The 27,573-nt window shown below is 45.5% G+C and overlaps 1 protein-coding gene across 1 annotated transcript; it reads left to right on the top strand.

The window, feature by feature from the left end:
- The first annotated feature begins 127 nt into the window (after positions 1-127).
- TNNI3K (TNNI3 interacting kinase) lies at positions 128-27,573 on the top strand. The gene is made up of 25 exons (XM_066325299.1): positions 128-294; positions 883-991; positions 2,327-2,412; positions 4,113-4,210; positions 4,686-4,796; positions 8,632-8,730; positions 9,437-9,575; positions 12,051-12,195; positions 12,291-12,395; positions 12,992-13,086; positions 13,681-13,830; positions 14,938-15,024; positions 15,409-15,465; positions 16,466-16,558; positions 16,643-16,700; positions 16,802-16,996; positions 17,314-17,418; positions 21,319-21,371; positions 21,528-21,580; positions 22,727-22,859; positions 23,787-23,896; positions 25,454-25,513; positions 25,722-25,879; positions 26,746-26,843; positions 26,955-27,573. Exons 1-25 carry the CDS (start codon positions 255-257, stop codon positions 27,026-27,028), a joined length of 2,511 nt encoding a protein of 836 aa, XP_066181396.1. The 5' UTR covers positions 128-254; the 3' UTR covers positions 27,029-27,573.

Genomic DNA, 27,573 nt, shown 5'->3' with positions numbered 1-27,573 from the left:
TCGAGGCAAGTGTTGGTGTGGAATGAACAGGAGATTTTTGGGCAGGCTGAGTGGGTGTTCCTGTGACTTTAGCCCAGGGGACAGCACAAGCTGTTTCTCTCCACGCTATTGTTGCATGACATTCCTCTTGGCACAGGGTTTATTTTTAGCCAGAGACTATCACAAGTATTTTTCAGCAGGACTGTCACTGCCCCTGAACAGGGAATCATATTACTGCAAGAACTTTGCTGAAACAAAGAAGATATATTGGACAAATGGGAAATTATAAATCTAGACCAACCCAGACTTGCACGGGTAACTAATGTCACTTTTTTACAGGCAATGTGCCATCCATCCATCGGCAAGGAGCAAATGGTATTTCAGGAGATAACTCATTCCTGCTTTACTCTTGAGTCCAAGGCTCAGGTATTGTTCTTGACTTAGCCCAGATACAGGCTGTGAAAGGAGACAAAAAAGCCAGAAAAGCTACTGAACTGAATTTATTTGGGCAATCGTATAAGATCATAATGACTTTTATACTATGTTGATTTAACTCATACTTCATGAGAAGAACCTTTAAATCTCCAACCTTTTTCTGCTGCATGTCTGTTGAGGAAAAAGAGCTAACAAATGTAACCTGAGCTTTAGGTTTTCTCTTGAATACTATTTAATATTAAAATATTTCTGGTAAGGGTTCATACATACCCACTGTCTCTGAAATTCTTGTGTATTTTTCTGCATTGGCTGCAGCAGGAACAATTTCATAGCTGTAATATTTTAAACTTTAATAGACATATATATGAAATTGTACAATTGATGTTTAAAAATCAAGTGTTTCGGCTACTGGGACATGATGATTTTTGTGCTTTGCAGTGTTTTATCAATTAAGAGTTTTTATTGTAGATGAATGGAAGAAGAAAGTCAGTGAATCCTATGCCACAGTCACGGAGCGCTTGGAGGACGACCTGCAAATCAAGGAAAAGGAGCTGGCCGAGTTAAAGCATGTTTTCAGGTAAAATATTCTGTGGATCTGTTCATCGATTTCTTTCAAATTATTATTTGCTGTAAAACAGTATTTTCAGTTTCAGGTGTTTTATATGGACAGAGTTTCTCATGTAGGAATGTATGTTCCTCATGTCTATTTTTGGGAATATGTCATCACAGTGCTGGGCAGAACCCCACAGCAGAGCACCAAAATTAGTGGCTGCTGATTATTAATGCCAATATTTTACAACACACACCTATATACTTCTGTAAAATAATTACTTCTAGTACAGTGTCTGATTTTGGTGTGCACTTTTCAGTTTTGCTGATGTGTTTCTGCAGCCAGAAACATTGCTGAAGTTTACCAGTGTAAGCAGACACAAAAGTAATGGATTCAAGGTCAGAATTGTCCTGGTTTTCTCAGGACAGCACATGCTCACATGGAGGCTCACCCAACTGGGGACACACCGACGTGTTCATTCCCTGCAGAGCTCCAGTGCAGCCAACTCCCAGCTCACAGACTGGAAATGAGCTGAGAAAAGTATTGATTTTTTTTTTTTTTTTATTGTAACCTTGTTAAATATCTTTAATGGTTGCTCCTCCCTCAGGGTGGGTTTACAGTTACACAAATCCGTGTTCTGCAAAATCAGGGTCATGGGTGGGCTGGTACTGAATGGAAAATCCCAAACTTCTGTGGGCAGGCCAAAATCGAGATTCTCCAAAGAAATATTAACTGTAGGTGTATTCAGTTTCCAATAAATGTAATTACTTAGAGTGTTTGATGGATCAGTCACAAATCATTCTGTGCTGGAGGAAACTCGCCAGGCTCCATGACAAAAAGATGTCCAAATATTGTGTCATTTAACAACCTGTAAGCAAGCACAGTGATCACTGTCCCCAAGATCTCATTTGGGGAGTATACACTCACTTTTTGACAGGCTTTTCCTGGTTATTATTTTCATTTAGCAAGACGGCCCCTGCTCTATGCATGTTCTACTCACCATTTTCAGATCAATACACACATTTTAAAAATACTTCTTAGTTATTATTGCATTAATACGGAAGCTGAGTTTGTATGGATTGTTTATATTTTTAAAGAGTTTTTCCTCTTCTCCTAGTTTAGATAAATTTAGAAAGTATATATTGTGATTGCATAGCAGGAATTCTCAGAAAACAATAAATCTGGACCGCTGAACTTTATAGCAGTAAAGTAATTCTAGATTTACAGACTGTAAACTGGAAATCAATTCAGCCTCATGTCTCAAAAAAATTACATTGAGATTTCTCTTTTAAATGTTTCCCACGTGCAAGAAGCTCTGCTGAAAGATGAAGGAAGTAACCATCTGTAAAATGCCTTTTTCAGCTCCGACGAAGCCTTCTGCAAAGTGAACCTGAATTACCGCACGGAGAGCGGGCTGTCGCTGCTGCACCTGTGCTGCGTGTGTGGGGGTAGGTGTGGGGACAGGGGCACCCCTGGGACAGCCACTGACCTGTTCTGGCTGCCAGCAGGACTGGACCTGCAGGGAACCCCTGGGACAGGGGACAGTCAGTGACATGTTGTGGCTGCCAGCAGGACTGGACCTGCAGGGAACCCCTGGGACAGGGGAGAGTCAGTGACATGTTGTGGGTGCCAGCAGGACAGTACCTGCAGGGAACCCCTGGGACAGTCACTGACCTGTTGTGGCTGCCAGCAGGACTCTGCTTCCAGGGAATTTCTCGGCTGGAGGAGCACTGCCAGCCCCACTCTAACCTGCACTGCCAGAGGGATGAAGCGAGTTACACAGAACCTCACAAGAGCTGATTCCTCAGTCTGAGAGAGTTCTGCTTGGTGATGCAGCATGATTTACTTCAGGTTTTCAGCTCATCCAGAGTTGCTGCTGTGTGCAGCTGTTAATCCAAATTCACCACAGGGCATTTCTGGCTCCACATTTCTGGATTCTGTCCATGGCTCAGGCTCCAGGACAGGGACCTTGTTGTAGCATCACTTTGCTATACTCACACCACCACCTTTTCTACTGTAATGAAAATATCTGTATTTTATTTCACATTGATTAAAAGAAGAATAACTGAAATGCTTTAGTGACAAACATCAGCTGATGGGGCTTTTCCAGACAGCAGATCAGAATACACAAGGGAAGAGGGCAACATGTGTTCTGGGATGCTCATAAAAACATACTAATGGAGGGATTTTCCACTTGGATCCACACAGCTGCTCTGTTATCCACACCAAGTCATTAGTTCATGCACTTGCTTTGCTCTCATTTTACCATTTTCAGCAGAAATTGGCTGAGAGAGGCAAAGAGACTTTTACCCTGAGGTTTCAGCTCTGCAAAGCACTCACTAATGGCATGCAGAAATGATTTTATCAACCGTAGTTAGATGTTCACCATGAGGAACAATCTGATCCTGCACACTGAAAAATGAGTGGATCTTACTTGTCATTTTTGAGTGCAAGATCCTATCCAAAGGTGACATCAATACATGGGAACATCAGAGCAGTTGGGATTGCTGAGAGGAAGTTTAAGAAAACACATTCTAATTACTAGTCCTATGAACACTTGGAGGAGGGCAAAGAGCTACTAGATCTGACATTGTCCTTGGTTACTGTCCAAGCATTCAGAAGGCAGATGAATATATTGAATTTATGTCTTTATTCCTTGTGCATCAAAAAGGACAGAGCAAAGCTATTTGCCTGGACCACATAAATGGGCCCACATCAGCACTCCTCAAAATGAGCATCCTTGTAAGGATGTCCTGTGTGGGGAGAGCAGTGCTCTGGTTCTGGCATGGCAAAGGAGATCAGTGACTGAGGAACCAGAGGTTCCAGAAGCACCTTCTGGTTCGTGGAGCTCTCTGCAGCATGGTCTGGACGTTAAAGGAGGAGTTTGCTTCTCTAGAGGCTCAGCTACCCTCACCAAATCCTCATTAAAGTGTGAACAATGAGCTGGTACATGGCCAGACCCACAACTAATCTGGCCAACGAGATATTCCCATCAACCTCATTTCCACATTTCAAAAGATATATTTTATTACTTCCCTCAGGTCACCAGTTGAGATATCTATCTCTCTGCTTTCGAACTCACACAGGAGCTTCTTACCTCATCTGCATGTTTTTTCCTGACTTTTTTCCTTTACCTTTACCTCTAAAGGCAACAAATCACACATCAGAACTCTCATGCTGAAAGGGCTGCGCCCATCCAGACTAACGAGAAATGGATTTACAGCTCTGCACTTGGCAGCTTACAAGGTAAATTATTTTAAGTAGAATTGATGACAGGAAATCAGAAGTGAGCAACTGATTTGTCTGAACTGTCTAGATGAGCTCTGTAGTCATTATTTTGGGTGCAAATATAAATTTCACATTTGTGGTGCATAGGAAAAGAGCCCATGCAGAGGAATCACAGCACGTGCCTGTGTAGTGTCATCCATGGGGTAGACTATTGCTTTGGAATTACCCATGGAGACATCCAGTTTCCAGCTCAAGACAAAAGAGTTGTTCGGTGCCACCGTAAAATCAGGACACAGACTTTTTTACCATCCAGGGTTCAGTAGAGCAGAAGAGAAGCAGGTCTGGTGCCGGGGACAGTTTCCGCAGCCTCTGGTGGCACTGTGAGCCCCAGGGCCAGTCCCTCTCTGTCGCAGCCCAGGGCCCGAGATGGGGCTGCTCCCCACAGCCGTGGGGCCGTGTCTCAGCACTGAGGGGGTCCAATCCGTGTTCTCAGGACAACGTGGAGCTGCTGACAGCGCTGCTGCATGGCGGGGCTGACATCCAGCAGGTCGGGTACGGGGCACTGACAGCGCTGCACGTCGCCACCATCGCCGGCCACCACCAGGTCGGTCTGTCTGTCTGTCTGTCTGTCTGCCTGTCTGTCTGTCCTTGGCTGAAACAGGGGAGGGCTCATAGTGGTAGGTCATTCTGGTTTACGTTGATGTATTTCAAAACAAAATTCGGAACTGGTTAAGTACAGCTGGATTTTAGTATTTTTTCCTGCATTTTGGGGAAATCGTATCTGTGCATGTATTTTTACACTGAACAAATATGCACAAAGGACACAGATCAAAGGTTGGATTTGATAGGTCTTGGAGGTCTTTTCCAACCTTGATGATTCTTGGATTCTGATAGATCTGTGCAGAACGATGGTGGAGCTGTTACCCTGAGCCCTGACTCTGGGATGGTCTCATTCACACGTATTTAATGTCTCTTCTGTGGACAGTACAAAGTGGCCTTCTCTGAGCACTCTGGGTTTTCAAGTAATATCTAAAACATCTTTTGCTGTAAATGCCAAAGGCAGACCTGCCCTTGCTCCCATGCCCTGAGCTGCTGCTGAGGTTATGGGCAAGTTATGGTGCTCACAACCCAACAAGGATGGGTCTATTGACTAGTAAGAAATAAACTGTTGGTAGTATTGAAAGGTTCCTTATTTTTTCTTGGGAATGATGAGCTCTGTTTCAGAAGCATCTCCATAAATGGAGTGGGACTCCACATAACTCATTTGGTTCATCTGCTGCTCTGGGAGCCAAGGATTTATAGTCCAAGCTCTTGCCTTCCTTCTTTACATAGCTGTGAAATTTTCAGTCAGCTTCGAAGTTCCTCTGCCAGATAAAGTAGCTTGTTTTGCCCAGAATTTCATTAATATTTATGGAAACATGGAATAATTTTTTCAACCCCCCCTTATAGGGATGAGCCTTTATTCCTTGCCCTTTTCCAAAACACAAAGTCTTTATGTCTGTCTCATGGGGTTTTTTGTTGGCTCCTAACTTTTAGAGTGGCTTAATTAATTGTCTTTGAAGTGAACATTGTTGACTCAAGTGTTCAAAAAACTTCTGAAAAACCTTTCGTAAGGGAATTTTAAGAAAAATTGCGAAGTTAAACTATTGTGCAAGTTGTCTAAAGTATTGCTTTGAGATAACATTTGGTTGTACAAGGAGAAGGGAAGCATTAGCCCCAGTTGCTCTGCAGGCTGTGATCCCCTCTGGGATGCTGCTGGCTGCCTCTGACCAGCCCACCCAGCTGCTTTCTCTGCAGCCTGGGAATGTCCCCTGGGTTACAAGCTTCACCTTCACTGTCTGTCTCCTGAGGATAAAAATCTCTCTGTTTTTCATCTTAGTTTCTGAAGTATTTCTATCCTTGCTTGTCCCTCCAGCAAAGCCTCCTACTTGTGATGCCTCTGACAGCTTTCAGTGCTTTCTAAGACTCCTTTTTTCTTTCCTAGAAAGATATCTTGTCTGAGAGACTATCAAGCCTGTCTCTGTACCCCTCTCATCATTTACACTTGAGTGGAGTTTGCTTAGTACAGCACACAAAATTCTATTTATCAGGAGATCACAAAGCAGCAAGCACAGCTGCCATTGCTACAGCCTGCAAAATGTGTCAAAATCCATCCAGTTTTATGTTCATCAGGGACAGATCCAGATCACTCAACACAGTTTTTTCATCATGAAGATCCACCTTGAAAGCCTCTAGATGAATCTAAACTTTGAGTTCCAGCTCCCAAGGAGTTTAAGGAGAATTGGAGTTATGGTCACGTCCCTGAATGTGTTACTGCCTCACAGTTCATGGCTAAATTAAAATCAGGCTGATCCAAAGACATTTCAGTCACATTGGTGTAAAAGCTACAGGCCCAAACATCTCTTTTCAGAGACAACAGCCACAGCTTCAGTTTTATCATGGTAGTGTGCTGAAAAATGTCTTAGACAAATCATTTGAAAGCCACCAAACCATTAAATCCCTGGCTGGCTCTGTGTTCCCACCTCTGGCCCACCAAGATATTGAAAATTGCCCAGACATGGGAAACACAGTGGAGGGAATCAGTTGTGTTAACTAAATAATAGAGTGTGGTTTTTATTTTTGTCTGAGCATGTTCCCACCCATGCAGTGAGTGCCTGATGCTGAGCTGTCCTTTGGCTGATAGCAGAGCCAACAGCTTCTCCAGAGATCTCTTCTCTCAGAGATCTTTCTGAAGATTTTTATTATGTAGTGAAATGCTTTTTTTGCGATTGGCAGTGAAAGGATCCACAGCAAAAGGATGCCAAGCCACGTGACATTTAGCAAGGGAAATTGTGGCTGTACATTAGGGGGTGAGGGCATCACAGTGAGAGTGACACAGCACTGAGAGCATTCCAGGAGGGTGCAGAACCTCCACCCATGGCAACAATCAGACTTGGCCCCACAGTGCTGCCTCCAGGAGAAATCATAGCTGATGTCACAGAAAAATGGTTAAAACTAATGGGAAATGGGCACATTCACATATATCAGGGCACAGACTTGATACAGAAAACATCTTCAGGCCATCCTATGAAAAAAGAATAATTGAAATTGTGTAAAGAACCAATCCCTGTGAGCTGATGTTGCTTGGAAGAGTTTGTGTTCTCTGAGCCCTGGAGAGTTGCATAACTGAACTGAGTGTCCTTGCTCTGCACATTTGCCATGATTTGGGATCTCAGCTGAGAGCAGGTGACAGACAGAGAGCATCACCCCAGCTGGCATGGGCTGGCATCCTCCAGGGCTCTCCGTGGGCAGGCACTGGGCAGGAGCTGCCACTGCCCCATCCTGCTCAGCCCTGCACTCCCACCCCTGCCCTGTGCTGCCTCAGGGTCCAGTGTCACCAGGTGGACACGGGAAGAGGGACACTCACACCATCCAGTTGTGAGAACGAGAAAGAAAGAAGTTTATTTTTGGGATCTCAACTTATACAGTCTCTGGAGTTTGATCAGGGATTGGGGGATGAGGTTAACACCTCTCTGACCCCACTGGCCAACCTAGAAGTCCATCAATTTTCTCCTTCCCCCTGGAAAGGAATGCCTGACTTACAAAACATCACTCTTCATTTATATTATAATGCCTGAGAAAGCTCCAGTAGGAAATGTAAACATCAGAAGGCTGAAAAATCAAGGCAATAGTCAAATATTCTTCACCATCACAGCATTGAAAAGTCTGCACCCACCAGACTGATGTGCAGAGCTCCTGAAGGAGCCCCTAGCCCAGGCCCTTCGTGTGCCCAAAGACTCCCTGGAACTTCAGCAGGACGAGCAGCCCTCAGTGTAGAATCCAAAGTGGTTTCATTCATTCTGGCAGCTGTGCAGCAAGGCAGTTCTTGGGAGTTTGCAGCTTTCCAGAAACACACGGTGCTCCTGAAGGACCAAAAAAAAAGTAGAAGTTTGAAAGAAAACACTTAGGGTTATTTATTGAAGCCAAAGAGCTCTTATCTTCTGAAATACAAAGAAATCTTTCCTTGTTTGAGGATTTACCTTCGCACATTTGAATTTAAAAGGATCTTTCATTTTGTGTGGCTTTTTCACTTCTAAAAACTCCGATATGTTTACAGTTCTTTGTTCATAATGGCTAAAAGAAAATTAAAGGTTGTTCTGAGAATATGCAGACAGCCGTTTCTGCGCCTCATACTTCATAAATTAGGGTTTTTTTAGTGGCATACTGGTTTTCAGGCTCGTTTATAAAGCATCAGTGACATTCAGTGTTCAGTTCAAGTACTGTAAGTTAATCACTTTCACATGCTGTACACAGCTCTGCACCTTTACAACTCCTTTGTTTGGGGCCGTTTGCCTCTTTTTGAACTGGAGGCGTGAGGTTTTTTACCTGTTTCACCAGCTGAGCAGATATAATATATGTCTGGTGCTCTGAAGTGGCATGTCCCGCTGTTCTCCTGGCAGGCTGTGGATATCCTGCTGCAGCACGGGGCCTATGTGAACGTGCAGGACGCCGTATTCTTCACCCCGCTGCACATCGCTGCCTACTGCGGCCACGAGCAGGTAACTGGGACTTCCACACCGCTCCTTGGGGCACCTGGGTGCTCCTCAGATGTGCTGCTGGGCCGTTCAGATGGGGCAGTGTCACAGCTGTGTGACAGGCTGTCCTGGTGCTCCAGCCAAACTGGTGTGAGTAAGATTATCAAAGCTCTCAGGGATCTGTCAAGGTCACTGAGAAAACAACAGGATCAAAAATAAGAACAGAGAGCCTGAGAAAATGTCTGCAAAAAATGTAAACTCTGGATAGGGGAAGCACAAGGTGAGGATGGACACTGACCAGCTGGATGTCCTGGAGGATGGGCCTGCCTCAGGAACCCAAAGAAGCTCAGCCAACCCAGAGGTGTAAGCCAGGTGGACAGCAGACATAGAATCGGTATCTGCCATGTAATGTGAACAATAAACAGCTTCTGTTGGAATCATATTGGTTCTGTTATTCAGTGGCCCATTTCCCCCCTGTGTTCAGACAAACGGGGCTGGTGTCCCTTCACCAGAGAGAATGTTTATCAGAATGAATGTGCGCTTGCTTTTGAGAATTTTAATACTTTTATGGGCATGTAACTTAAGAATTAGTTTTCTATTGAATCCCTTCTCCCTGTTTTAACTTTACAGAGGTGCACACATATAGTGTTACCCAATGCAATACTGTATCTGGTTTTCTCGAAGTTTTATTTTCATGTGGTATTTTAATTAACCTCAATTAAATATTTAGGTAACCCACCTCTTACTGAAGTTTGGAGCCGATGTGAACGCCAGTGGAGAAGTTGGGGACAGACCTCTCCATCTGGCTGCTGCCAAAGGCTTTCTCAACATCACAAAGCTTTTGATGGAAGAGGGAAGCAAAGCTGATGGTAAGAAGAGATATTTAAAAATCATCTTTAACGTGTTTTCTAGAGGGAGTCTTAGCTTCCTAACACATACTCCTTGTATGTGTGTCTGTGTGTCATCTTCGGACAACTGAAACAAGAAAGCAGCAATTGGAGAGTTTCCTTGGTGAAGTATGCTGGTTTGTCATCTCACGTTGGCTCTATTTTCAGTAATAAGGAAGAGTCAAAAAACGGGCAGAAAACAAAATTAAGATTAATATTCAGAGGTGGCTCATTATTTATGCCAGGCATGGGATTGATCCAGGCAGGGAACATGTGGCCGTGTGGTGGAGATCTGTGGTCAAAGTGACTCAAATGCACAGAGAACTGGTGAATGGGCTACAGGAGAAGGGGGTTAGGTCAGAATTATGCAGCAAGTAATTTAAAATAATTCACATGGAGGTCAAAATTCCACAGAAATGGGGATATTTTAGCACATGATTTGTGATGCTGCACAGGCTTCCCGCTCTTCACTGTGAGCCATTTTCTGTCTGAGAAATTGCCTGTGTGAGGACTTGATAGGCTGGACAGGTACGAAAGTCTCTGAGCACATTTTGGGCTTTTTGGGAGTTCTTTATCCAGGTGGCCTCACAGTGATGTCCCTGGGGCTGGGACATTGCACTTCATTGCTTATACTCTGCATGAATATAATATTTAAAGTGTTTTCTGCTGTGACTTTTGTCAGTGTGCGGCTGGTGGTTCTGCTGGTTCTTCCTCTTGCTCTGCTCCCTCTGCTTTTGCTGTTTCAGTAACACTGAAGGCACAAAGTGTGCCACCCTCCAGCCTGACTCAGGTGTGCCACAGGTGTGCCCATAGCACAGAGGCACACTAATGTCACAACTCAGAGGTCACATCTCAGGCATGTTGTGATTATCAGTGCAGAGATTCTTACCTGTACCTGAAAGGAGCCTTAAAGAAAGGTGGAGAGAGAGCAAGGGCCTGGAGCGCCAGGACAAGGGGAATGGCTTCACACTGACAGAGCGTGGGGTTAGATTAGACACCAGGAAATATTCTCCCCTGGCAGGGTGGGCAGGGCTGGCACAGCTGCCCAGAGCAGCTGGGGCTGCCCCTGGAGCCCTGGAAGTGTCCCAAGCCAGGCTGGACATTGGGCTTGGAGCAGCCTGGGACAGTGGGAGGTGTCCCTGCACACAGAGAGGGACCTTAAAGATCAGAGCCCCTTCCAACCCAGGCCATTCTATGATTCTGTGAAATACTGAGCAAATTTCAATTTTTAAAAATTTAATTTCTTATCCTCAGAGTAAGAGATTGAAATGTTTTTTGAGAAGTAACAGCACATTGCTTGGAAATGTACTGCTCTTTAATACATCAATTTACCATGTTCTTTGTGGGTCCTGCCTGCAATCACACATCCTCCTCATGCAGAGAAAAGGCATGGAGGGGAGCAGCATGGTCAGGTCTGTGTGTGCTGTTTTCAGTAGTGAGCTCAGGGTGTTTCAGCCTCCGTGTGTGTGCACCGAGCTGATAGAACCGTAACAAAGGAGGGGAAAAAGACACGTTCTCTCATCAGGACAAGGCAGTGGGAGGCTTGCTCTCTGTTAGAGAGTTTATTCCAAAAGGAAAGAATCTGGGGCACCATTTCAGGTCCTTTTCTTTAAACTCAGAATCTTCAGCACAGGAAAAAAAAAAAAAAAAAAAAAAAAAAAAAAAAAAAAAAAAAAAAAAAAAAAAAAAAAGAGAGCCTGGAAGCGGGAAGCCTTTTGCTCTTAAAGCAGCACACTTTGAAACTTGCTGTAAATGCAGCAGCAGAGGAAAAGTCTTTAGTACCCAGGAATGAAAGGAACTGGGAAAAGAATGTGAATAAATCTGTCACTGCTCAGTGCAGACCAGTAATTGGGGTCACAGACTTGAGCTGTTTCTTTTAAGATGATGTGAGTTAGTCAGCCCAAAGCCACAGCAATTGTCCCGTGAGCAGGCAGCATCCCTGGCATGGATGTGCCCCATAACAGCTGCCAGTCTCCCACATTCCCATCTGCAGATGCCCCAGGGACACTCTGTGCAACTGCCCTTGGAGTATTTTGCTGCTGCTGGTAGATGCCAGCAGTTCTGTGCTGCCTGGACGTTCCCAGTTGAAGTTGTTATTATCTTATTTTTGCTTCAAAACTGCTTTTTTAAAGTGTCATTTGTAACTCACAATTCCTTCATGGAAAGCTTAGTCAAAAGACTCAGTAAGTTTGCAGCTGGAAGAAAGCAGTCATGCCCCAAGTTCAGAAAATCACCTTGACAGTGCCCTGCAGATGGCACAGAGCCATGAGCATTTGATGCACAAAAGATCACAGAAATTTCAAATGTAAACAAATACATCCACAAATATTTTTTTCCAGGAGGTTTCAAGATGCATAGACACAGCACATAAAATTCTATTAAATATCTGAAACAATCCCAGGCACACTGTGTTAAGGATAAAATCTTCTCTGTGGTCTCTTTCTGGGTAACTGGCAGTGAATGCTCAGGACAACGAGGATCATGTGCCTCTGCACTTCTGCTCTCGATTTGGGCACCATGATATTGTGAAGTTCTTACTGCAGAGCAGCTTTGAAGTGCAGCCCCATGTGGTGAATATCTATGGAGACACTCCTCTGCACCTGTGAGTGCCCCCGAGCAGCTGCTGGGCAGGTTTGGGGCTCTGGGGAGGCTTTGAGGCTTGGGTTTGCTGACACCTCTGTACTGGCTTCCTCCTAGTGCCTGTTACAATGGGAAGTTTGAAGTTGTCAAGGAAATAATCCAGCTCTCAGGAACAGAAAGTCTCGCTAAAGAAAATATCTTCAGTGAAACAGCTTTCCACAGGTGAGGGGTTCAAACACCATCCTCAGCAGGGCTCCATTTACACGTGTGTGCAGCACAACACCCAAAATCACAAAAGTCTGCCCAGCAGCCAGGTGAGGGGCAGAGCGAGCAGGGAGCTGCGCAGGGAGAGTGAGTTTGTGTCATGGGATACATGACAGGGCATGAAGCAAGAGGCAGACCCAGGCTGTGAAAATCAGGGTCACCAGCACCTGGTTCCTCTCCTTGCCCAGTTTGGGAGCTGAGGTCAGAGCTTGTTCACCTGGAGGTCTGCTGGAGCCAGGTACTGTGGATGAGAAACCAGGTGGGAGAACACGGTGTGGTTGGCAAGCTGGAATTTTGTGAAGGGCTATTTAAGAGGCATTTTGCAACACAGGCTGTTTGCACAATGGTGCAAAATTCAGTGATTCAGCAATAATTAGAATGTTACTGAAACGATAAAAAAATTAATATGCTCTGGTGGATTAAACATGTATTTGCACATTTCTAATGATCCTTTCTTACTGCATTTTTATCTGTGTAATTCTTTGTAAATTTTTGGCTACCCAAAGTACTTCTTCTATGGACTGTAGCACTCACCACTCCCTTTACATCTGCAGTGCTTGCACCTATGGAAAGAACATAGAACTTGTCAAGTTTCTTCTTGACCAGAACGTTGTAAGCATCAATCATCAGGGGAGAGATGGGCACACAGGTAACATCAGCACACTCACTGTGTATGAGGTATATACAGTGAGTAGAAAGCCACACACCATCAGGATTTCCAGGGTAATTCCAGCACCCAAGTACCTTTTAGACAAAGCACTTTTCCTGCAATATTTTTACAGGAGACATAGAAGTGATAAGATTTCAGTGAGGATGCATCAGGCTCATTAGGGTGTATATGAGTAACAAAACCTAGTGCAAACTGCTCCTCCCACACTGAAGCTTCTAAATAGTGTTAGAAATTATTTTGCTAGGAGATTGACTTCTGGAATGTAGTGTCTGAGGGGCTGCACACCTTTCTGTCCCCACTACACACAGCTGCCTTTGTCTCCACTTGCTTTTTCTCACACACAGAGTCGTGAAATGTGGTGTGCAGGTGGCAGAGTAAATGGTGGCACATTGTGCAGAGGCAATAGATTGCTTCTTGCAGCCTGTATGTTTAATTTTCACTTCTTGCCTCAGGTATTTTTTTGACAACATATTTATGTATCTATGGAGGAGCTCAATTTGCACGTTACAGTGTTGCTGCAGTCCTGCTGCCATGTTCTGACGGCTGTGCTCCCACACTTCTCTGATGTTCCAGGATTGCACTGCGCTTGCTACCACGGCCACATTCGCCTTGTGCAGTTCCTGCTGGATAACGGAGCTGACATGAATCTTGTAGCTTGTGATCCCAGCAGGTCCAGTGGAGAAAAGGATGAGCAGACCTGCTTGATGTGGGCTTATGAGAAAGGTATTTCCATTTTCTAGTTTCTGCTACAAACCCCACAGGAGCTCTGCAGGAAGGAGAGCAGCATGGGAGGGAGATAAGGCTGCAAAACCACCAGCCAGTGCCTGCAGGCAGAGCTCCCACCATCCCACCCCAGGGAATGGCACAGAGGGTTACAAACCCCTGCCCTTCAGTTTGTCCTCTCAGATCTCTGTTAAATACCAGTTTAATACAGCACAGACTCAAAAAGAGGAGTGTTTCTGTGCTGCTAAAACAGGAGACATGCAGCCAGTGCAGCAAGGGCTGTTCTCCTCTGGCATGCACATGGGTTCTCATTTTATTGCTGAGCATTGTGAAGAACCATAGATCAGTCAGTAATCCTGAATTCTTGCAAATATGGACCCAAGTGAGGCATCTCCCCTGGTTCCTGTTCTACTGTCCTGCATATGCAGGCAGCAGCTCCCACCTTGTTCCTGAGTCTGTAGCTTCTGGGACATTCCCCTGCAGTGCCTTTTATTGTGAGAGTGACTGTAATATATTAAAACTATGAGTTTGCAAGGCTTCTCAAAACCTGATTATTGGCAAAATAATACATATGAAATTACTGAAGGAAAGCTCACCTTGGAAAGGTTCAGGAAAGAATTTTCAATGCTGCCAGGCAGTTTTGTGCATCAACCACCTGAGCAGGAGGCCCCACTGCCAGCTGGTGCCTCGCAAGGGACAGGGGCAAGTGCAGATTCCATCTGCAGCAATAGGTGTACAAACCTCTCTGCGTTAGGACTACAAAAAGAATGTTCACAGGCACTGGTTTTCCCTGTCAGGCCCACTGAGGACTATTGGCAGCTTCCATTGCAGGATTTCTGCTGCAGGGTTTTCCTTTGCCACAATCTTGCATTTTAGGAGTAGGTGGACTCATGAAAACAACATGCTTGTTTATAGTGGCTGAAATTTCCCATATTTCTACAATTAAGAATCCCAGTAGGTCTAGATTAGCATCACCATGTCTTTGCGTATTTTATAGACATGTTTTACTTTATTTTTTTTAATCCCGATTTTGTATAAATACATTAAAAAAAAAAAAAGGTCTTTTGAGTTACCTGTAAATCCTTGTATTTCCTCTTTCTTTGCTAGGTCACGATGCAATCGTGACTCTCCTGAAGCATTACAAGAGACCTCAGGACGAATCCCCCTGCAATGAATACTCTCAGCCTGGAGGAGGTATGGGCTAAGCAATCATTGTATTCAAAGGGCCTGATCCAAAGACTGCTGAAATCTCTGGAAGTGCTCCACCCATGTCAGATAGCTTTGAGTCAGTTCTGTCTGGCACAAATAAAATCATTGTCATGGGCCTCACCATTTTGTGGCCATACACAGATTCCTTTTGAAGCTGCAGCCAGACAACACCCCACTCTGCTATCCCCTGTACAGTGAGGAAAATGATCTGTAGCCCGAGCCAGCTCCCATCAATGTGTTGGTGTGTTTAATCTGAACCCTCACCCTTCATTATTTAATTCCTTCTGGCATCACTGACTCATTAATTGATCAGCACCATCACTTAGGTTGTGGTTGAACTCCATCATTTCCCTCTGTTCTTTATTTCAGACGGTTCCTACGTGTCTGTGCCATCCCCTCTAGGGAAGATTAAAAGCATGACAAAAGGTATTTGCAATGGCAAGGGAAAACATGAACTTTCCTTTTACCCAGTGTGTTTGTCACCCTACACAGGATTCATTAGTCCTGGACTTTTTATGTACATTGTTCCATTTCCCTGGGCTAATTTTAACAAACAATATACTTGGTTTTGTTGCTCAGTATAATGACAATTTCTGTATTTGCCTTGTTTTCATTCACTTTAAAAAATATGTTTCTTTTTATTTCTGTGAGAAAAGGCTGGGATGTAAAATAGCACTAATGAAATACCCACTTCTGTGTGAATACAAATAAATATCATTTAAATCACACTGTGAAATGCCTGAATTATAAGAAAAATTCTGTCAAACAATAATTTGTATTAGTCTGAAGCAAATACAGCTGAAACATTCAGATAAATATTGTAAGGTATTTTAAGGTATTTCCTCTTCTTTTTTTTTTTTTTTTTTTTTTTTTTTTTTTTTTTTTTTTGTGGTACTTTCAATTTTCCACTTTAAATGCTCACTCTGGATATAACCAAATCCTTGCATCTTTTACATAGCAGCATCAAAATGCTCTGTTTAGAAATATTCTAAAAAGCTTTATAGTCATTAACTAAAAAGATCAACAAGACATTTCACTACTAAATTCAGTTGCAAAGTTCAGATTCCACATGTCACCAAGAGGCTCTGGAATAGCCTCATTAGCTCAGCAATGAGCACTGGCTACACAGAAGGAAGGAATTAATCCTCCTTGGAAGGAATTCTGTGCTGCCATCCCACAGCACGGGCAGGGTCTGGGAATGAGGGACAGTGCTCATGGCTGAGGTGCAAAAGCCAGGAGTGCCCAGGGCAGCCTTGGCACTGCAGGATGTGTCTGTCACTGGGTTTGCTGGAGCAGGGAGCAGGACCAGCACTCAATTGACAGGGAAAAATCAGCTTTCTCTGTGCAAGAATTCTGAAGTTCAGTGCTGTTGTGGCTGGTGCTGCCCTGGCCCACGTTTCACGGTGGGATGGTGTTTGTCTTGCAGAAAAGGCTGATGTCCTGCTCCTCCGGGCTGGGTTGCCTTCACATTTCCACCTCCAGCTCTCTGAGATCGAGTTCCACGAGATTATCGGCTCAGGTACCAGAACTGAAGTGCATTCACTTCACATGTTTGATGTTCACAACAAGCATGTCTGAGCTTATTTGTTTTGCACTGTTTCAGGGTCTTTTGGAAAAGTCTATAAGGGGCGATGCAGAAATAAAATCGTTGCCATCAAACGGTAAGTCTTTCAGCCTTTGTCAGTGCCCTAGTCTGCAGTGTTTCAGAAGCTCGTATTTCATGGTACCTTTGCCTTCTGCTTGCCCTCCTGTGCGCTGTAAGTTACCGAGCCAACACCTACTGCTCCAAGTCAGACGTGGACATGTTCTGCCGTGAGGTCTCCATCCTGTGCCGCCTGAACCACCCCTGTGTCATCCAGTTCGTGGGAGCCTGCCTGGATGACCCCAGCCAGTTTGCCATTGTCACCCAGTACATCTCCGGGGGATCGCTCTTCTCCCTGCTCCACGAGCAGAAGAGGTATTGCCCTCACCCACCTGCTCACAGAATGTGGAAGAATTGAGGGAATCTATGCTGATGTAAATACTCATTTCAGCAGAGAACAGCAGTGAAAGGGACACACTAGAAAATATGGAGCTTTGGTTCAGTTTATTGGGTTACAAGGTAAATTAATAAGTTACTAACAAGTTGTTATTGGCATTATTTTACAGTATATAGATATACTTTACGTAGATTATGTATGTAAAACAATTTAAACATTCCATGATTTACAGATAAGAACGATTTTCAACTGTCTATTAACTTCAAGTAATCTTTTATTTTTTTACAAAATACAGAATTCTTGATCTGCAGTCTAAATTAATCATTGCTGTAGATGTGGCCAAAGGCATGGAGTACCTCCACAACCTCACACAGCCCATCATACATCGGGATTTGAACAGGTCAGTCTCTATCTTTAACCTAAAAATTCAGGCAATGTGAAAGCTCAAAGCCACAGGGACACCCTGCAGTCTCCTGCAACCCCAGTGTCTCATTAGCACTCAATTTAAAATAATCTCAGAGGTTTTATAAAAACTTGTTTATAAAAACAAGTCACAATTGCTGAACTGTGATTGTCCTTGAAGGCTGCAGTCGCTGCCAGTGTTAACCTGCATCTGTTTGTTTTTCTGAATCCGTGTTTTCCAATGCTCAGTTTCAGCCTAACACCTGCTGTCAAAGAGCACTTGGTCACCTTTGCTTTGTCTCTTTTACTGTAAATATTTCCCCACAGTCGCTGAGTTTGGTGTCTCTCGGTTTGCTTGGCTCCTTTGGTACAGCCAATATCAGCTCTGATTGCTCCCCTCTGGGAGCTGAGATCCTGCACGGGGCTGAGACTCCTCCATCTCTTTGGTGGTATCCCAGTGGGAGCACTGGGGCCCTGGTATCTGCAGGGAAAAGCCTCTTCTTTGTGTTCTAGCTGTAGAGAGAAAAACAAAAGCCTGTTCTTTCTGTCCTAGCCATGGAGGGAAAAGATGTTCTTTCTGTTCTAGCCATGAAGGGAAAAGATGTTCTTTCTGTTCTAGCTATGGAAACTGTCTTGTGCATATTTCAGCAACAGGGGATGAAATACCTGAGCTGCCCTGATTGCAGGATTGGAGATGAAAATGATCCTTTTTCTAAAGCCAGAACATGGTCCTGAGCTCTGTCAGCCCTTGAGAGCGACAGGCAGGCTGGAATGGCATCCTGCACTGTCCTCTGAGCCTCCTCCACATCCCTGCATCCCTGCCCAGGCCTTAGGCCACACACCTGTGTTCTTCCAAGGGAGAGCCCTGCTCTTGAGGCAGTGGCACGAGCCAGGAGCCCTGTGCCTGACTCTGCAGCCTGTGGAGCTGCTCCAGGGCAGCCAAGGCTCAGACCTCACAGGGCAGCTCCATGCCTTGGTGACCATCAGAAGAACAGTTCTGCACTGAAGGATTTTAAATCACGATTTCCACAAAAGAAAACCCAAACCAGCATCTATCCAGAGAGCTGGAGAGCCTCACAGAACTCACACAGAAGGTATTTGTGAGGGTCAGAAAATAATGTGCTCTGGGGTTGGTTGGTGCCATTGATGTGTGCTGCTGAGAGAGCTCAACCTCTGAAAGTTTAGGGCAACAGCAGGAGTCATGTTTGCAGCATGAGTCCCAGCCAACCCACAGGCACAATTACCAGATGAAAATCTTTGCAACAGCTTAAGAGAAAGACTAAGAGTAAAATTCCGTGTTAAGTTTTGCCAGTGGCTTCACAGGAGCCTCGTAGTTTTTACCTTAAATTTTCACATAATTCATAACCACCTTTGTGAGTTCTGAAATCTAATGCACTGCACATAATGCATTAAATAAACCTGCAATATAGATTGACAGAAGAGAGAAGAAAGTTAATCTTTCGTGTCTCTACCCTGGAAAAGGGGTTATCCTTCCATTTGAAGAATAATTGGCAGTTTTATTTTGCTTTTCACTTCTGACAGCCATCAGAAATGGTGACATGCATCAACTTATTACTACTTACACCATGGTGAGGGATGGCAGCCACCATGATTATAGCACTTTAATAAAAGAGACACCATTTTAGTATCCATTTAATTTAAGCCACAGCAGCTGAACATGGCTGGAGGAAGCCTTTGAGCGAGTGACCTCCTTTTGATGACTCTAACTATCTGTGAACACTTCTGAGAGCTGCTTGGTGAGGGAGATGAAAGGGAGGATGGCAGCCTGGTGGTAATGGGGATGGAGCCTGCGACTCCTCTTTGTTGAAATGTCCCCTGTGAAATCTTAAAATATCCATGGCTTTTCATTACACCCACAGCATGTGAAAGGCAGAAGGATCTTTTAATGGCCCAAGTCCCTAGGAAAGGGACATGCTGAGCCTGTCACTTGCCATGGGAGAGAGAAGCCTCCGTGCCTGGCATACCCCAGAGCTGTGTCCTGTCTCAAAGCCAGGATGATTGCACACTCCTCGTTGTTGCCTCGTTTTCTTCCTTCATGGAGAGAACAATGCCTGCTCTCACTGCTGCAATCCCTGTGTGACCTTGGCAGAAGACAATTAATTTCTGATTCTGCTGGACTCAGTATTAGTCTTCTGCCAGTTCAGTTAAGCTTGGATTTTTCTTGCTGTATTTCTCAAAACACAAGCTTAAGAATACCTGTTTCATCTGAGGTTTTCAAATTTTCAGGTGCCCCTGAGGCAATAACAGCATTTTTAAGATGTGCACTTTCCAAGCCTTGTTTCTGTGGGGTGTATTTTTTACTTGAAAAATCAGTAACTGTAGTGCTCCCTGGAGGTACCAGACTGACCAAACCCTCCCAGAGCCTGCTGTTTGCCCATCAATGCACTCAGCACCAAGATGAACATTTCAGCACTGTGTTGGGAGATCTTGGGCCAGGGGAGGTTCAGGTTGGGCATCAGGGAGAATTTCTTCACTGAAAGGGTGGTCAGGGATTGGAAGAGGCTGCCCAGGGCAGTGGTGGAGCTGTCCAAGGAACAACTGGACATGGCACTCAGTGCTCTGGGCTGGGGACAAGCTGGGGATTGGTCACAGGTTGGACTCTGTGATCTTGGAGGTCTTGGAGGCTTCTTTTCCAGTCTCAGAGATTCTGTGATTCTATGAAAGGCTGATGCATGCCGTGAAGAGAAGGGGAATTTCAATTGATTTCTCTGCTTCTCCACAAAAACTGTCAGCCGAGGTCTTGATTATGTCTTGACTTGTCAGGTTGGATTTATTCAAGTCCACACAATCCTGGAATAAATTGAAGTTGAAACTAGGGCTCAGTGCAGTTTATTCACATTGAGACATGGTGATAATTTTTGTCCCTACTGACAGAGGCCAAATTTGAGTAAAGGCCACAGAAAAGTCTGTAGCTTTTTATGGCTTGTACCTACACCCAGCCTGGGGCACAGCCTTCAGGAGTCTCTCCAGTTCAGCCTCGTGTTTGATTCATATCTTCATTTGGCATACGGTGTGGGTCTCAAAACAATTCCACATGTCATACTAAAATCACGTCAATATTTTGATGGAAGGTACATATGAGAGCTAAAATCAGATCAAATATAAATCAAGAGAGTCATGGTTACATTTTTATGATTAAATTTATCTTCCCAAGGATTTGGTTTAGGTGAAGGTGGAAATATTGGAGACATGTGATTTGTAGGATTCCTGCTTGGGAGAGCTTAAATTTTTTCTGTCCTAGAGCTGTTATATGGTAAAATTTGTGTTCCTCACTTGACTGTTCTTGTTTGTATCTGCAGCTCTAATACGAGCAAGTTGTGCTTTTTGTTGAGACCATCAATATTACTTCCATTTTCCCTCCTCACGTAAACTCTTTTTCATTTCAGTTTTTCATACACTTCTCACTCTTCTGAATTTTCTTGCCTCAGTCAGCATTTGATAAATATCCTGAGAGCTTTGTTGTGTCCACATCCCTGCACATTTGTGTTGTGATTTGCTCAGCCCTTCCACAGCCCCGTGCCATGAAGCTGCAGTGACTGGGGCAGGGAAACCAGAGGATCTACAAGTGACCTGCTTGTGACCTAGCCAAAGCAGCTTGTGGCTCTTTCCCCAAGTCTCCATTTTGTTTCTGTGTTTTTGTTGCTGAGTTCTAAAAGTCTCTCCCTGGATTTGTTGCACTCAAATCAGTCAGAGGTGGGTTTCCCCTCTCAGGGGTAACATGTACTTTTAACCATAAATATGAGAAGTACCTATAGACATTTAGCTACCCAAGGAGGTGATTTGAACTCAAATGTTTAGCTATTACCCAAAAACTGTAACGTTTTCACCATTTTTAATACGCCACCAAACAATTACCTATAGTTTGTTTTTTCCCCAGTCACAATATTCTCCTGTATGAGGATGGTCACGCCGTAGTTGCTGATTTTGGAGGTAAGGAGTTTTTATGAAACACATATAAATTAACCCCAAATTCTCTAAAACTAAACATGTGCTTACTGAGATTGTCCTGTGGAGTTGTACCTCATGTAGGACTTTTGTACAGGAAGGTGTGTGTCTGTATTGGTATTTTTTCTTGCTCTGTTTCAGAATCTCGATTTCTGCAATCCCTGGATGAAGACAACATGACAAAACAACCTGGGGTTTGTTTCTTGTTTTGTACTCATGATTAATATCAAACAGACAGGCAAACACAGTTTAGGAGAAGACATTGGAAATACGTTTGTTGGAAAAGAGGGACTGGTGTAGTATTTAATGTCTCTCAGTGTTTCTCTGTCTTAATTTTATTTTTCCCTCTGTCTTTAATAGCAGAGATGAGGGAATATTTGACATCTGCAACAGAAAACAATGCTTTATAAGGCTGTCTTTGGAGCTCTATTGCTCCAATTCCTTACTAAAGAGTTATTCTTAATCCATTCTTCCCCACTCACATGCTGTTGGCAGGTGGTTTCTTTTTCTAACAGGGAATTAGTTACTCAGCACTAGTTCCTTAATTTCACAGTTCTTTTCTTCACAATAGCCATTGCTCACAGTCAGATTTACAAGCCAGTTGTTATCTTGGTGGGTTTGAGCCCAGATGCGTCCTGTGTGCCACTCCACAGCTGGGAATGTTCACATCATCCCAACTGTTCACGTGGGGTGGGATGGCTGATGGATGGGATGGAGTGGGCAGTGCCAGAGGATGGGTGGTGCCACCCCAGGCCTTGGCAGCCAGCTCTTTAACCCTCTGTAGTGGCACTCACTGTGTGGGTGGAGAGTAAGAAGCACAAGGACTCTAAAAACCCACCCTGAACCCGTCACCCCAGGGAGAGACGGGTCACTTGTGAAGCAGCCTCAGAACTGGGGGTCTGCAGGAAGCAGCAGGACCCAAAAAGAACAGGCCCCAGTCCAGTGCAACTGTTGTCAGCTTTTACTTTTGCCAGCTGAAGCAGTAGTTAATTCCCATTATATGGTAGATATGTATATATCTCTCACACCATATGATGTTGTCTCCAGACCTCGAGCAGGGGGGTTCTATCTTTGTTCTCACCCTGCTGTGATGTTTAAAGCCAGCCCAGCCTGGCTCTGTGGAACTGAGACCAAGCTAAAGCATAACATGTCATGCACAGTGACACACTGACCAGATCTTGCAAGCCAGGTGAAAGTTCTTCCTGGCAGATTACCAATTATTTCATGGAGTGTTGGAGGCAGGGACTAAGGAGACAAAGGAAAACAAAGAAATACAGGAATGGGTGGTCATGTGAGGAAGCCAACAGTGCTGATGTGTGGTTGCTGTGTCCTGGGGGCAGAACCTGCGCTGGATGGCCCCTGAGGTGTTCACCCAGTGCACAAGGTACACCATCAAAGCCGATGTCTTCAGCTACGCCCTGTGCCTCTGGGAGCTCTTGACTGGGGAAATTCCATTTGCTCACCTGAAACCAGGTAATTAATACTTCATGAATTAATGAATTAATGAACTCAAGGAATTAATACTTTAAATTCTTCTAAACTTGAGAAGTAGCTAGGCTGTGTAATTTTAAGCAATGTCTTGCTGAAGTGTGTTATTAAGTGCTGACAGTGCATTTGGTGGAAAGCACAGAACTCTCCTGTCTAGGTCTAGGATTAGGAACAAGACACTCCACTTGCAGGGTGTCTTGTCTCTCAAGTGATTGTTGGGATTGCAAAGCCATTCCTTGGTACATCTCCTTGGTGTGCCTCAGGACAGCATCCACAACTGGGAGAGGAAGGGGGATGAGCAAAGCAGAGCAACATTTCCAGGGCTGCACTTTGCACTCCTGAGATTGTGAGCCCTGCATGTCTGACAAGAGTTGTTAGAGGTCAGGAGTGCTGTAGGACGTGGCCAGAGGCAGCACAGGTGAGGAGGGAGGGTTCAGCCCCCTCTGCCAGTGAGACCCTCACTGCTGTCTGACCTGTGAGCAGAGGTGGGCCTGTGGTGATGGGCACATCAGTCTGCCCTTGGTCTGATGGCAAAAGCCTCCTTTAGCCTCCAGCCTCCAGCCAACCTCCTCTATTCATTGGCTGGATGGCTCAGCAGGAGGTTCCCATCCATACCTGCTGGGTGTCTTGGCAGTGGGTAGGGGTGTTCCTGGGATCAGGGTGGCTGGGTGCTGATGGATGTTCCTGGTTCCTGTGGGTATTGACGGGTGTTCCTGGGGTTGTTGTTCTTGGGTGCTGACAGATGTCTCAGTGGTGGGTGGGGTGTTCCTGGGCACTGACGGGTGTTCCTGGGTGCTGACGGGTGTTCCTGGGTGCTGGCAGGTGTCCCTGTGGGTGCTGACAGGTGTTCCTGGGTGCTGGCAGGTCCCTGTGGGTGCTGACGGTGTCTGTCTGTCTGTGTGTCCCATGCAGCAGCAGCAGCAGCTGACATGGCATACCACCACATCCGCCCACCCATCGGCTACTCCATCCCCAAGCCCATCTCTGCCCTGCTGATGAGGGGCTGGAACGCCTGTCCTGAGGTGAGTGGCCCTGGCAGAGGGGAAATGGGCCCACTGTTCTGCCTGACACCCCTAAACTCACATTGTCCATGGGAAGGGTCACTGCAGACTGCCCCCAGGAAGATAATGGGGTGTGTCAGGAAATACAGGAGAGTTGGGGAACTCAGGAAAGTAAATTAACATTTAGCCTCTCAACAAAACTTAATTAATCGCGTAATGCTGATGATGACTTGAGCTGTTACAGAATGAGTAGAAAATTCCTTGCTGCTCTCAGATTTTTTTAAGGAATGGCAAATGACAGAATGTAGCACACATTCATTTTAAATTTATTAATCAGCTGTCATATTAAAGTGCTGACTAAAGCAAGCACTGAGGTAGGCAAGCACCCTGTGTCTTGTCAGCATTCCCACACCATTCAGCCCCTGTAAGGAGAAACCATTTCTTCAAAGTCTCAGCACAGTTTGTTACCCATCAGTGTGACTGCAATGCCACTCCATCTTGCCAGTGTTTTAGAGCTTCAGGACAGAACTATGAAACAATTGATGGTTCAATCAGCCCATGGATGGCCACAACTTTGCACAAGATGTGAACAAAAACTTGTCAAAACTATTTTTATTAAAGGTTTTTTGCTACTGTTCTTTATTAGGCTCTATTTTGCTTTACTGAAAGTGTTTTGCTACCATTTGTTATGGAAAAAAATGGTGAGTTTTGGGGCTCAGTGAGTGTTCACAGGTCAAAGTTCTCCACAAGGTCTCCTCAGTTTAATGAAAAAATAGGCAGAAAATTGAGTATACCTGTAGGGGTTTCACTGGATGGTCATGAAATGCCTCCAAATTAGTAAATATATCCTTTTATTTGTCTTTAATTTCATTCAAGGCTCATCCCAGCTGAAAACTAGCTCCCGTGTGCCATGTCCCTGTTTCTATTTATCAAGTACTTGAACATCTGTTTCCCAGAAACTTTTGACAGCAGCTGTTTCTAAAGGCAAACTGGTGATTAGAAGATTAGCAACATCTCCTGAGAAACATTTTTCATTGGCTAATTGGATTTGTGAGCTTTAATTAGAGCCAGAGAATTTGCCAGAAGGCCTAGGGCTGAGCTCAGTAGAGAAGTAAACATTTAGTTTTATTAAGTGCAGCTCTCCTGGACAGGGGAGGGAGGAGGATGGACATAGAGGCAGGTTGGCCAGGAACTTGTCCACTGCTCATCTCTGCTGCTGCTGTGTCTGAACTCCTCTCCACGGGCAAAGAGAAGGTCAACCTAGAGAGCAGAGCCAATCATTTATTGATAGTATTTTTATGATCCAGTCATCATTAGCTCAAATCTAATTGTTATGGAAGACGAGATGAATTGCAGTTACAGCTCGTGTGTGCACATGTCTTCATGTTGTAGCTCAGCACTGAACTTGCCGATTCCATCAGATCCCCAAACGGCCTGACACTGACACCTCTGCCACTGAGTTCCGAGGGGAAATGACGGGGACTGTGGCTCATCCCTTCCCTGTGTGTCAATCCAACCACATCAGACCTGCCCCCTTCCTTTTTTAACCCGGCCCTGCTTTTCCTGTTGTGTTCGCAGGGGAGACCGGAGTTCTCAGAAGTTGTCACGAAGTTAGAGGAGTGTCTGTGCAATATTGAGGTGAGGCCCCGGCTCCCGGCAGGGGAGATCCGTGCGTGTGCGAGCAGCCGGGAGTGCCGGTGGGGACGGGGACAGCATCCCCAGCTGAGGACACGGGTGGCTTTGGAGCTGCTGCAAAAGCCAGAGGAAAAGTGGGGTACAACTTATGAGAGACAGATGTGAAAGGCCTTGGAGATATAATATAATACCTCTATTATTTTTAATGCAGTTAATGTCTCCAGCGTCCAGCAACAGCAGCGGGTCGCTGTCGCCCTCCTCGTCCTCGGACTGCCTGGCCAGGGCCGGCCCCGGGCGCAGCCATGTGGCCGCGCTGCGCACCCGCTTCGAGCTGGAGTACGCGCTGAACGCCCGAGCCTTCGCCCAGGGGTGCGTGCGGCTCCCCGGGCCCGCTGGGGACAGGAGGGGACCGGCCCACAGCACCCGTGCCACCGCCGTGCCCATCCCAGAGCCCCGGCTGCCGGCGGGAGGGCGGCGGGGAAGGTCAAAGTGCCCTTACTGGGAAGGGAAGGGACACGGGGACAGACAGACAGACAGAAGCCAGAGCCTTCCAGCAGGTACAGAGGCAGGAGACAGCTGTGTGAGGAAGGGCCTCACAGAGGTCTGTGGGAGTCAGCATTGCTGGGACTGTTCCTGCCAGGGTCCATCCTAAAAGCTGAGTGTCACTCATTTCACAGCTACAGAACAGTAATGGTTTTTAAGGCAGGGAGACACGTGCGCTCTATATTATTTTACGGTTCAGTAAATATCTGAGGTATTACACCCTTCCTCTGGGAGAAGTGATTTCAAGGGCAAACATAGCAACTCTCATCTCGAGGATCAGGGATGAGCCACGTGTTGGCAGGACAATGGGCTTGGTCTGTGACTGGAAGATAATTCAACAAATCTTCCTTTCCTGAGAAATGAATTTGCAAGAACCTTTTAGCAGTGGCACATAAAGTACATGTCAATGACCCTGGATTGATGCCTGGAGTCATTTCCAAGATGGCAATCCAGAGACAGTTGTGAAGCCCCAAACTTGGGGGTATTTGAGGACAGTTATCTGAGAAGGGTAGCTGACTGCAGTACACCTGGGGGTCGTGGTCTCACTCCATGACTTATTCTTGCTTTTTGTTTACTCACCTGCTGTGGTCGGGCCCCAGGCTGATGTCTCATGGGACGGTCCTTTCCTTCCACTCTGGAAAGAAAGTTCCCATGGTCTGGAGATGTGCCATCAGCCTTACCTAAACTGACAGCTCCTGTTTAAATTGCAGCACTGTGCAGCCCCACTCTCAGGGCCTGTCCCTGGATGACATGAGAAGGAATTTCCAGTACCCCGCCGTGGACAAGAACGGTGAGGTGCTCAGAGGCTGCCGAGCTCAGGGAGCATGGCAGGTTGTTGTGCTGGCTCTGCAGGGCAGGAGCACTCTGAGCCAGCAGTACCCTCCCTCCTCTGGCCCTGCAGGGTACGTGTCAGACCCCCTGAGCACCATGAGGTTCCACTCCTGCGGCGGTGGCAGCTTTGAGGACAGCAGCTGAGGGAGGGAGCAGCCACCTGCCCCAGCTCGGCCATCGACCTCCCCACGGGCCCCGAGGGTCACACTGACATCCTGGAGTGAACAGCTGAGTGCTGGTGACAAACGTCCCTGCCCTGCGTTCTGCCTTTGCATCTCCCTCGGCTGACCACCCTGTGCTCTGCAGCAGCAACTCTGACCACAGGGCATTAAAAAAGAGAATAGAGGCAGGGCAGCAGAAGTTGAACTCTTCCTCTAGAAGCAATTACAGAGTTAATCACACTGTTATTTTCTGGGGTCTTTTTTCGAAATAACAAAGTTTATCTGTAATACTGTACGTGTGGCCCAGGCAGAGCTGCCTTTCTGGCTGAGCAGGAATCAGTATTTCCCATTGATGGCAGAGTTCTGTGATGTTAGTGAGTATGTTGTTTTCCTGCAGCCGTGATCCCTGAAGCAGGTCTGCAATGACAGACATGAACTGTGACTGCATGGTGGGCTCTCACAATGCTTCTGACACTCCTGCCATTACTTAGTAGTGCTGAAGCAATAAAAATGGGGAAGATTCACTAA

This window comes from Sylvia atricapilla, chromosome 9 (genome assembly GCF_009819655.1).
Source record: "Sylvia atricapilla isolate bSylAtr1 chromosome 9, bSylAtr1.pri, whole genome shotgun sequence".
NCBI classification, from domain to species: Eukaryota; Metazoa; Chordata; class Aves; order Passeriformes; family Sylviidae; genus Sylvia; species Sylvia atricapilla.
Note: the sequence above shows the minus strand (reverse complement) of the source record. Positions and strands in the feature narration are given on the sequence as shown.

What these genes read in the sequence shown, in the direction of transcription:
- TNNI3K (XM_066325299.1), top strand. Translation starts at nt 255, where the DNA reads ATGGGAAATTATAAATCTAGACCAACCCAGACTTGCACGG. An exon ending in ACCAACCCAGACTTGCACGG is followed by an intron (nt 295 to 882) that starts GTAACTAATGTC and finishes TTTTTATTGTAG; the next exon opens with ATGAATGGAAGAAGAAAGTC. An exon ending in ATACTCTCAGCCTGGAGGAG is followed by an intron (nt 15,025 to 15,408) that starts GTATGGGCTAAG and finishes TCTTTATTTCAG; the next exon opens with ACGGTTCCTACGTGTCTGTG.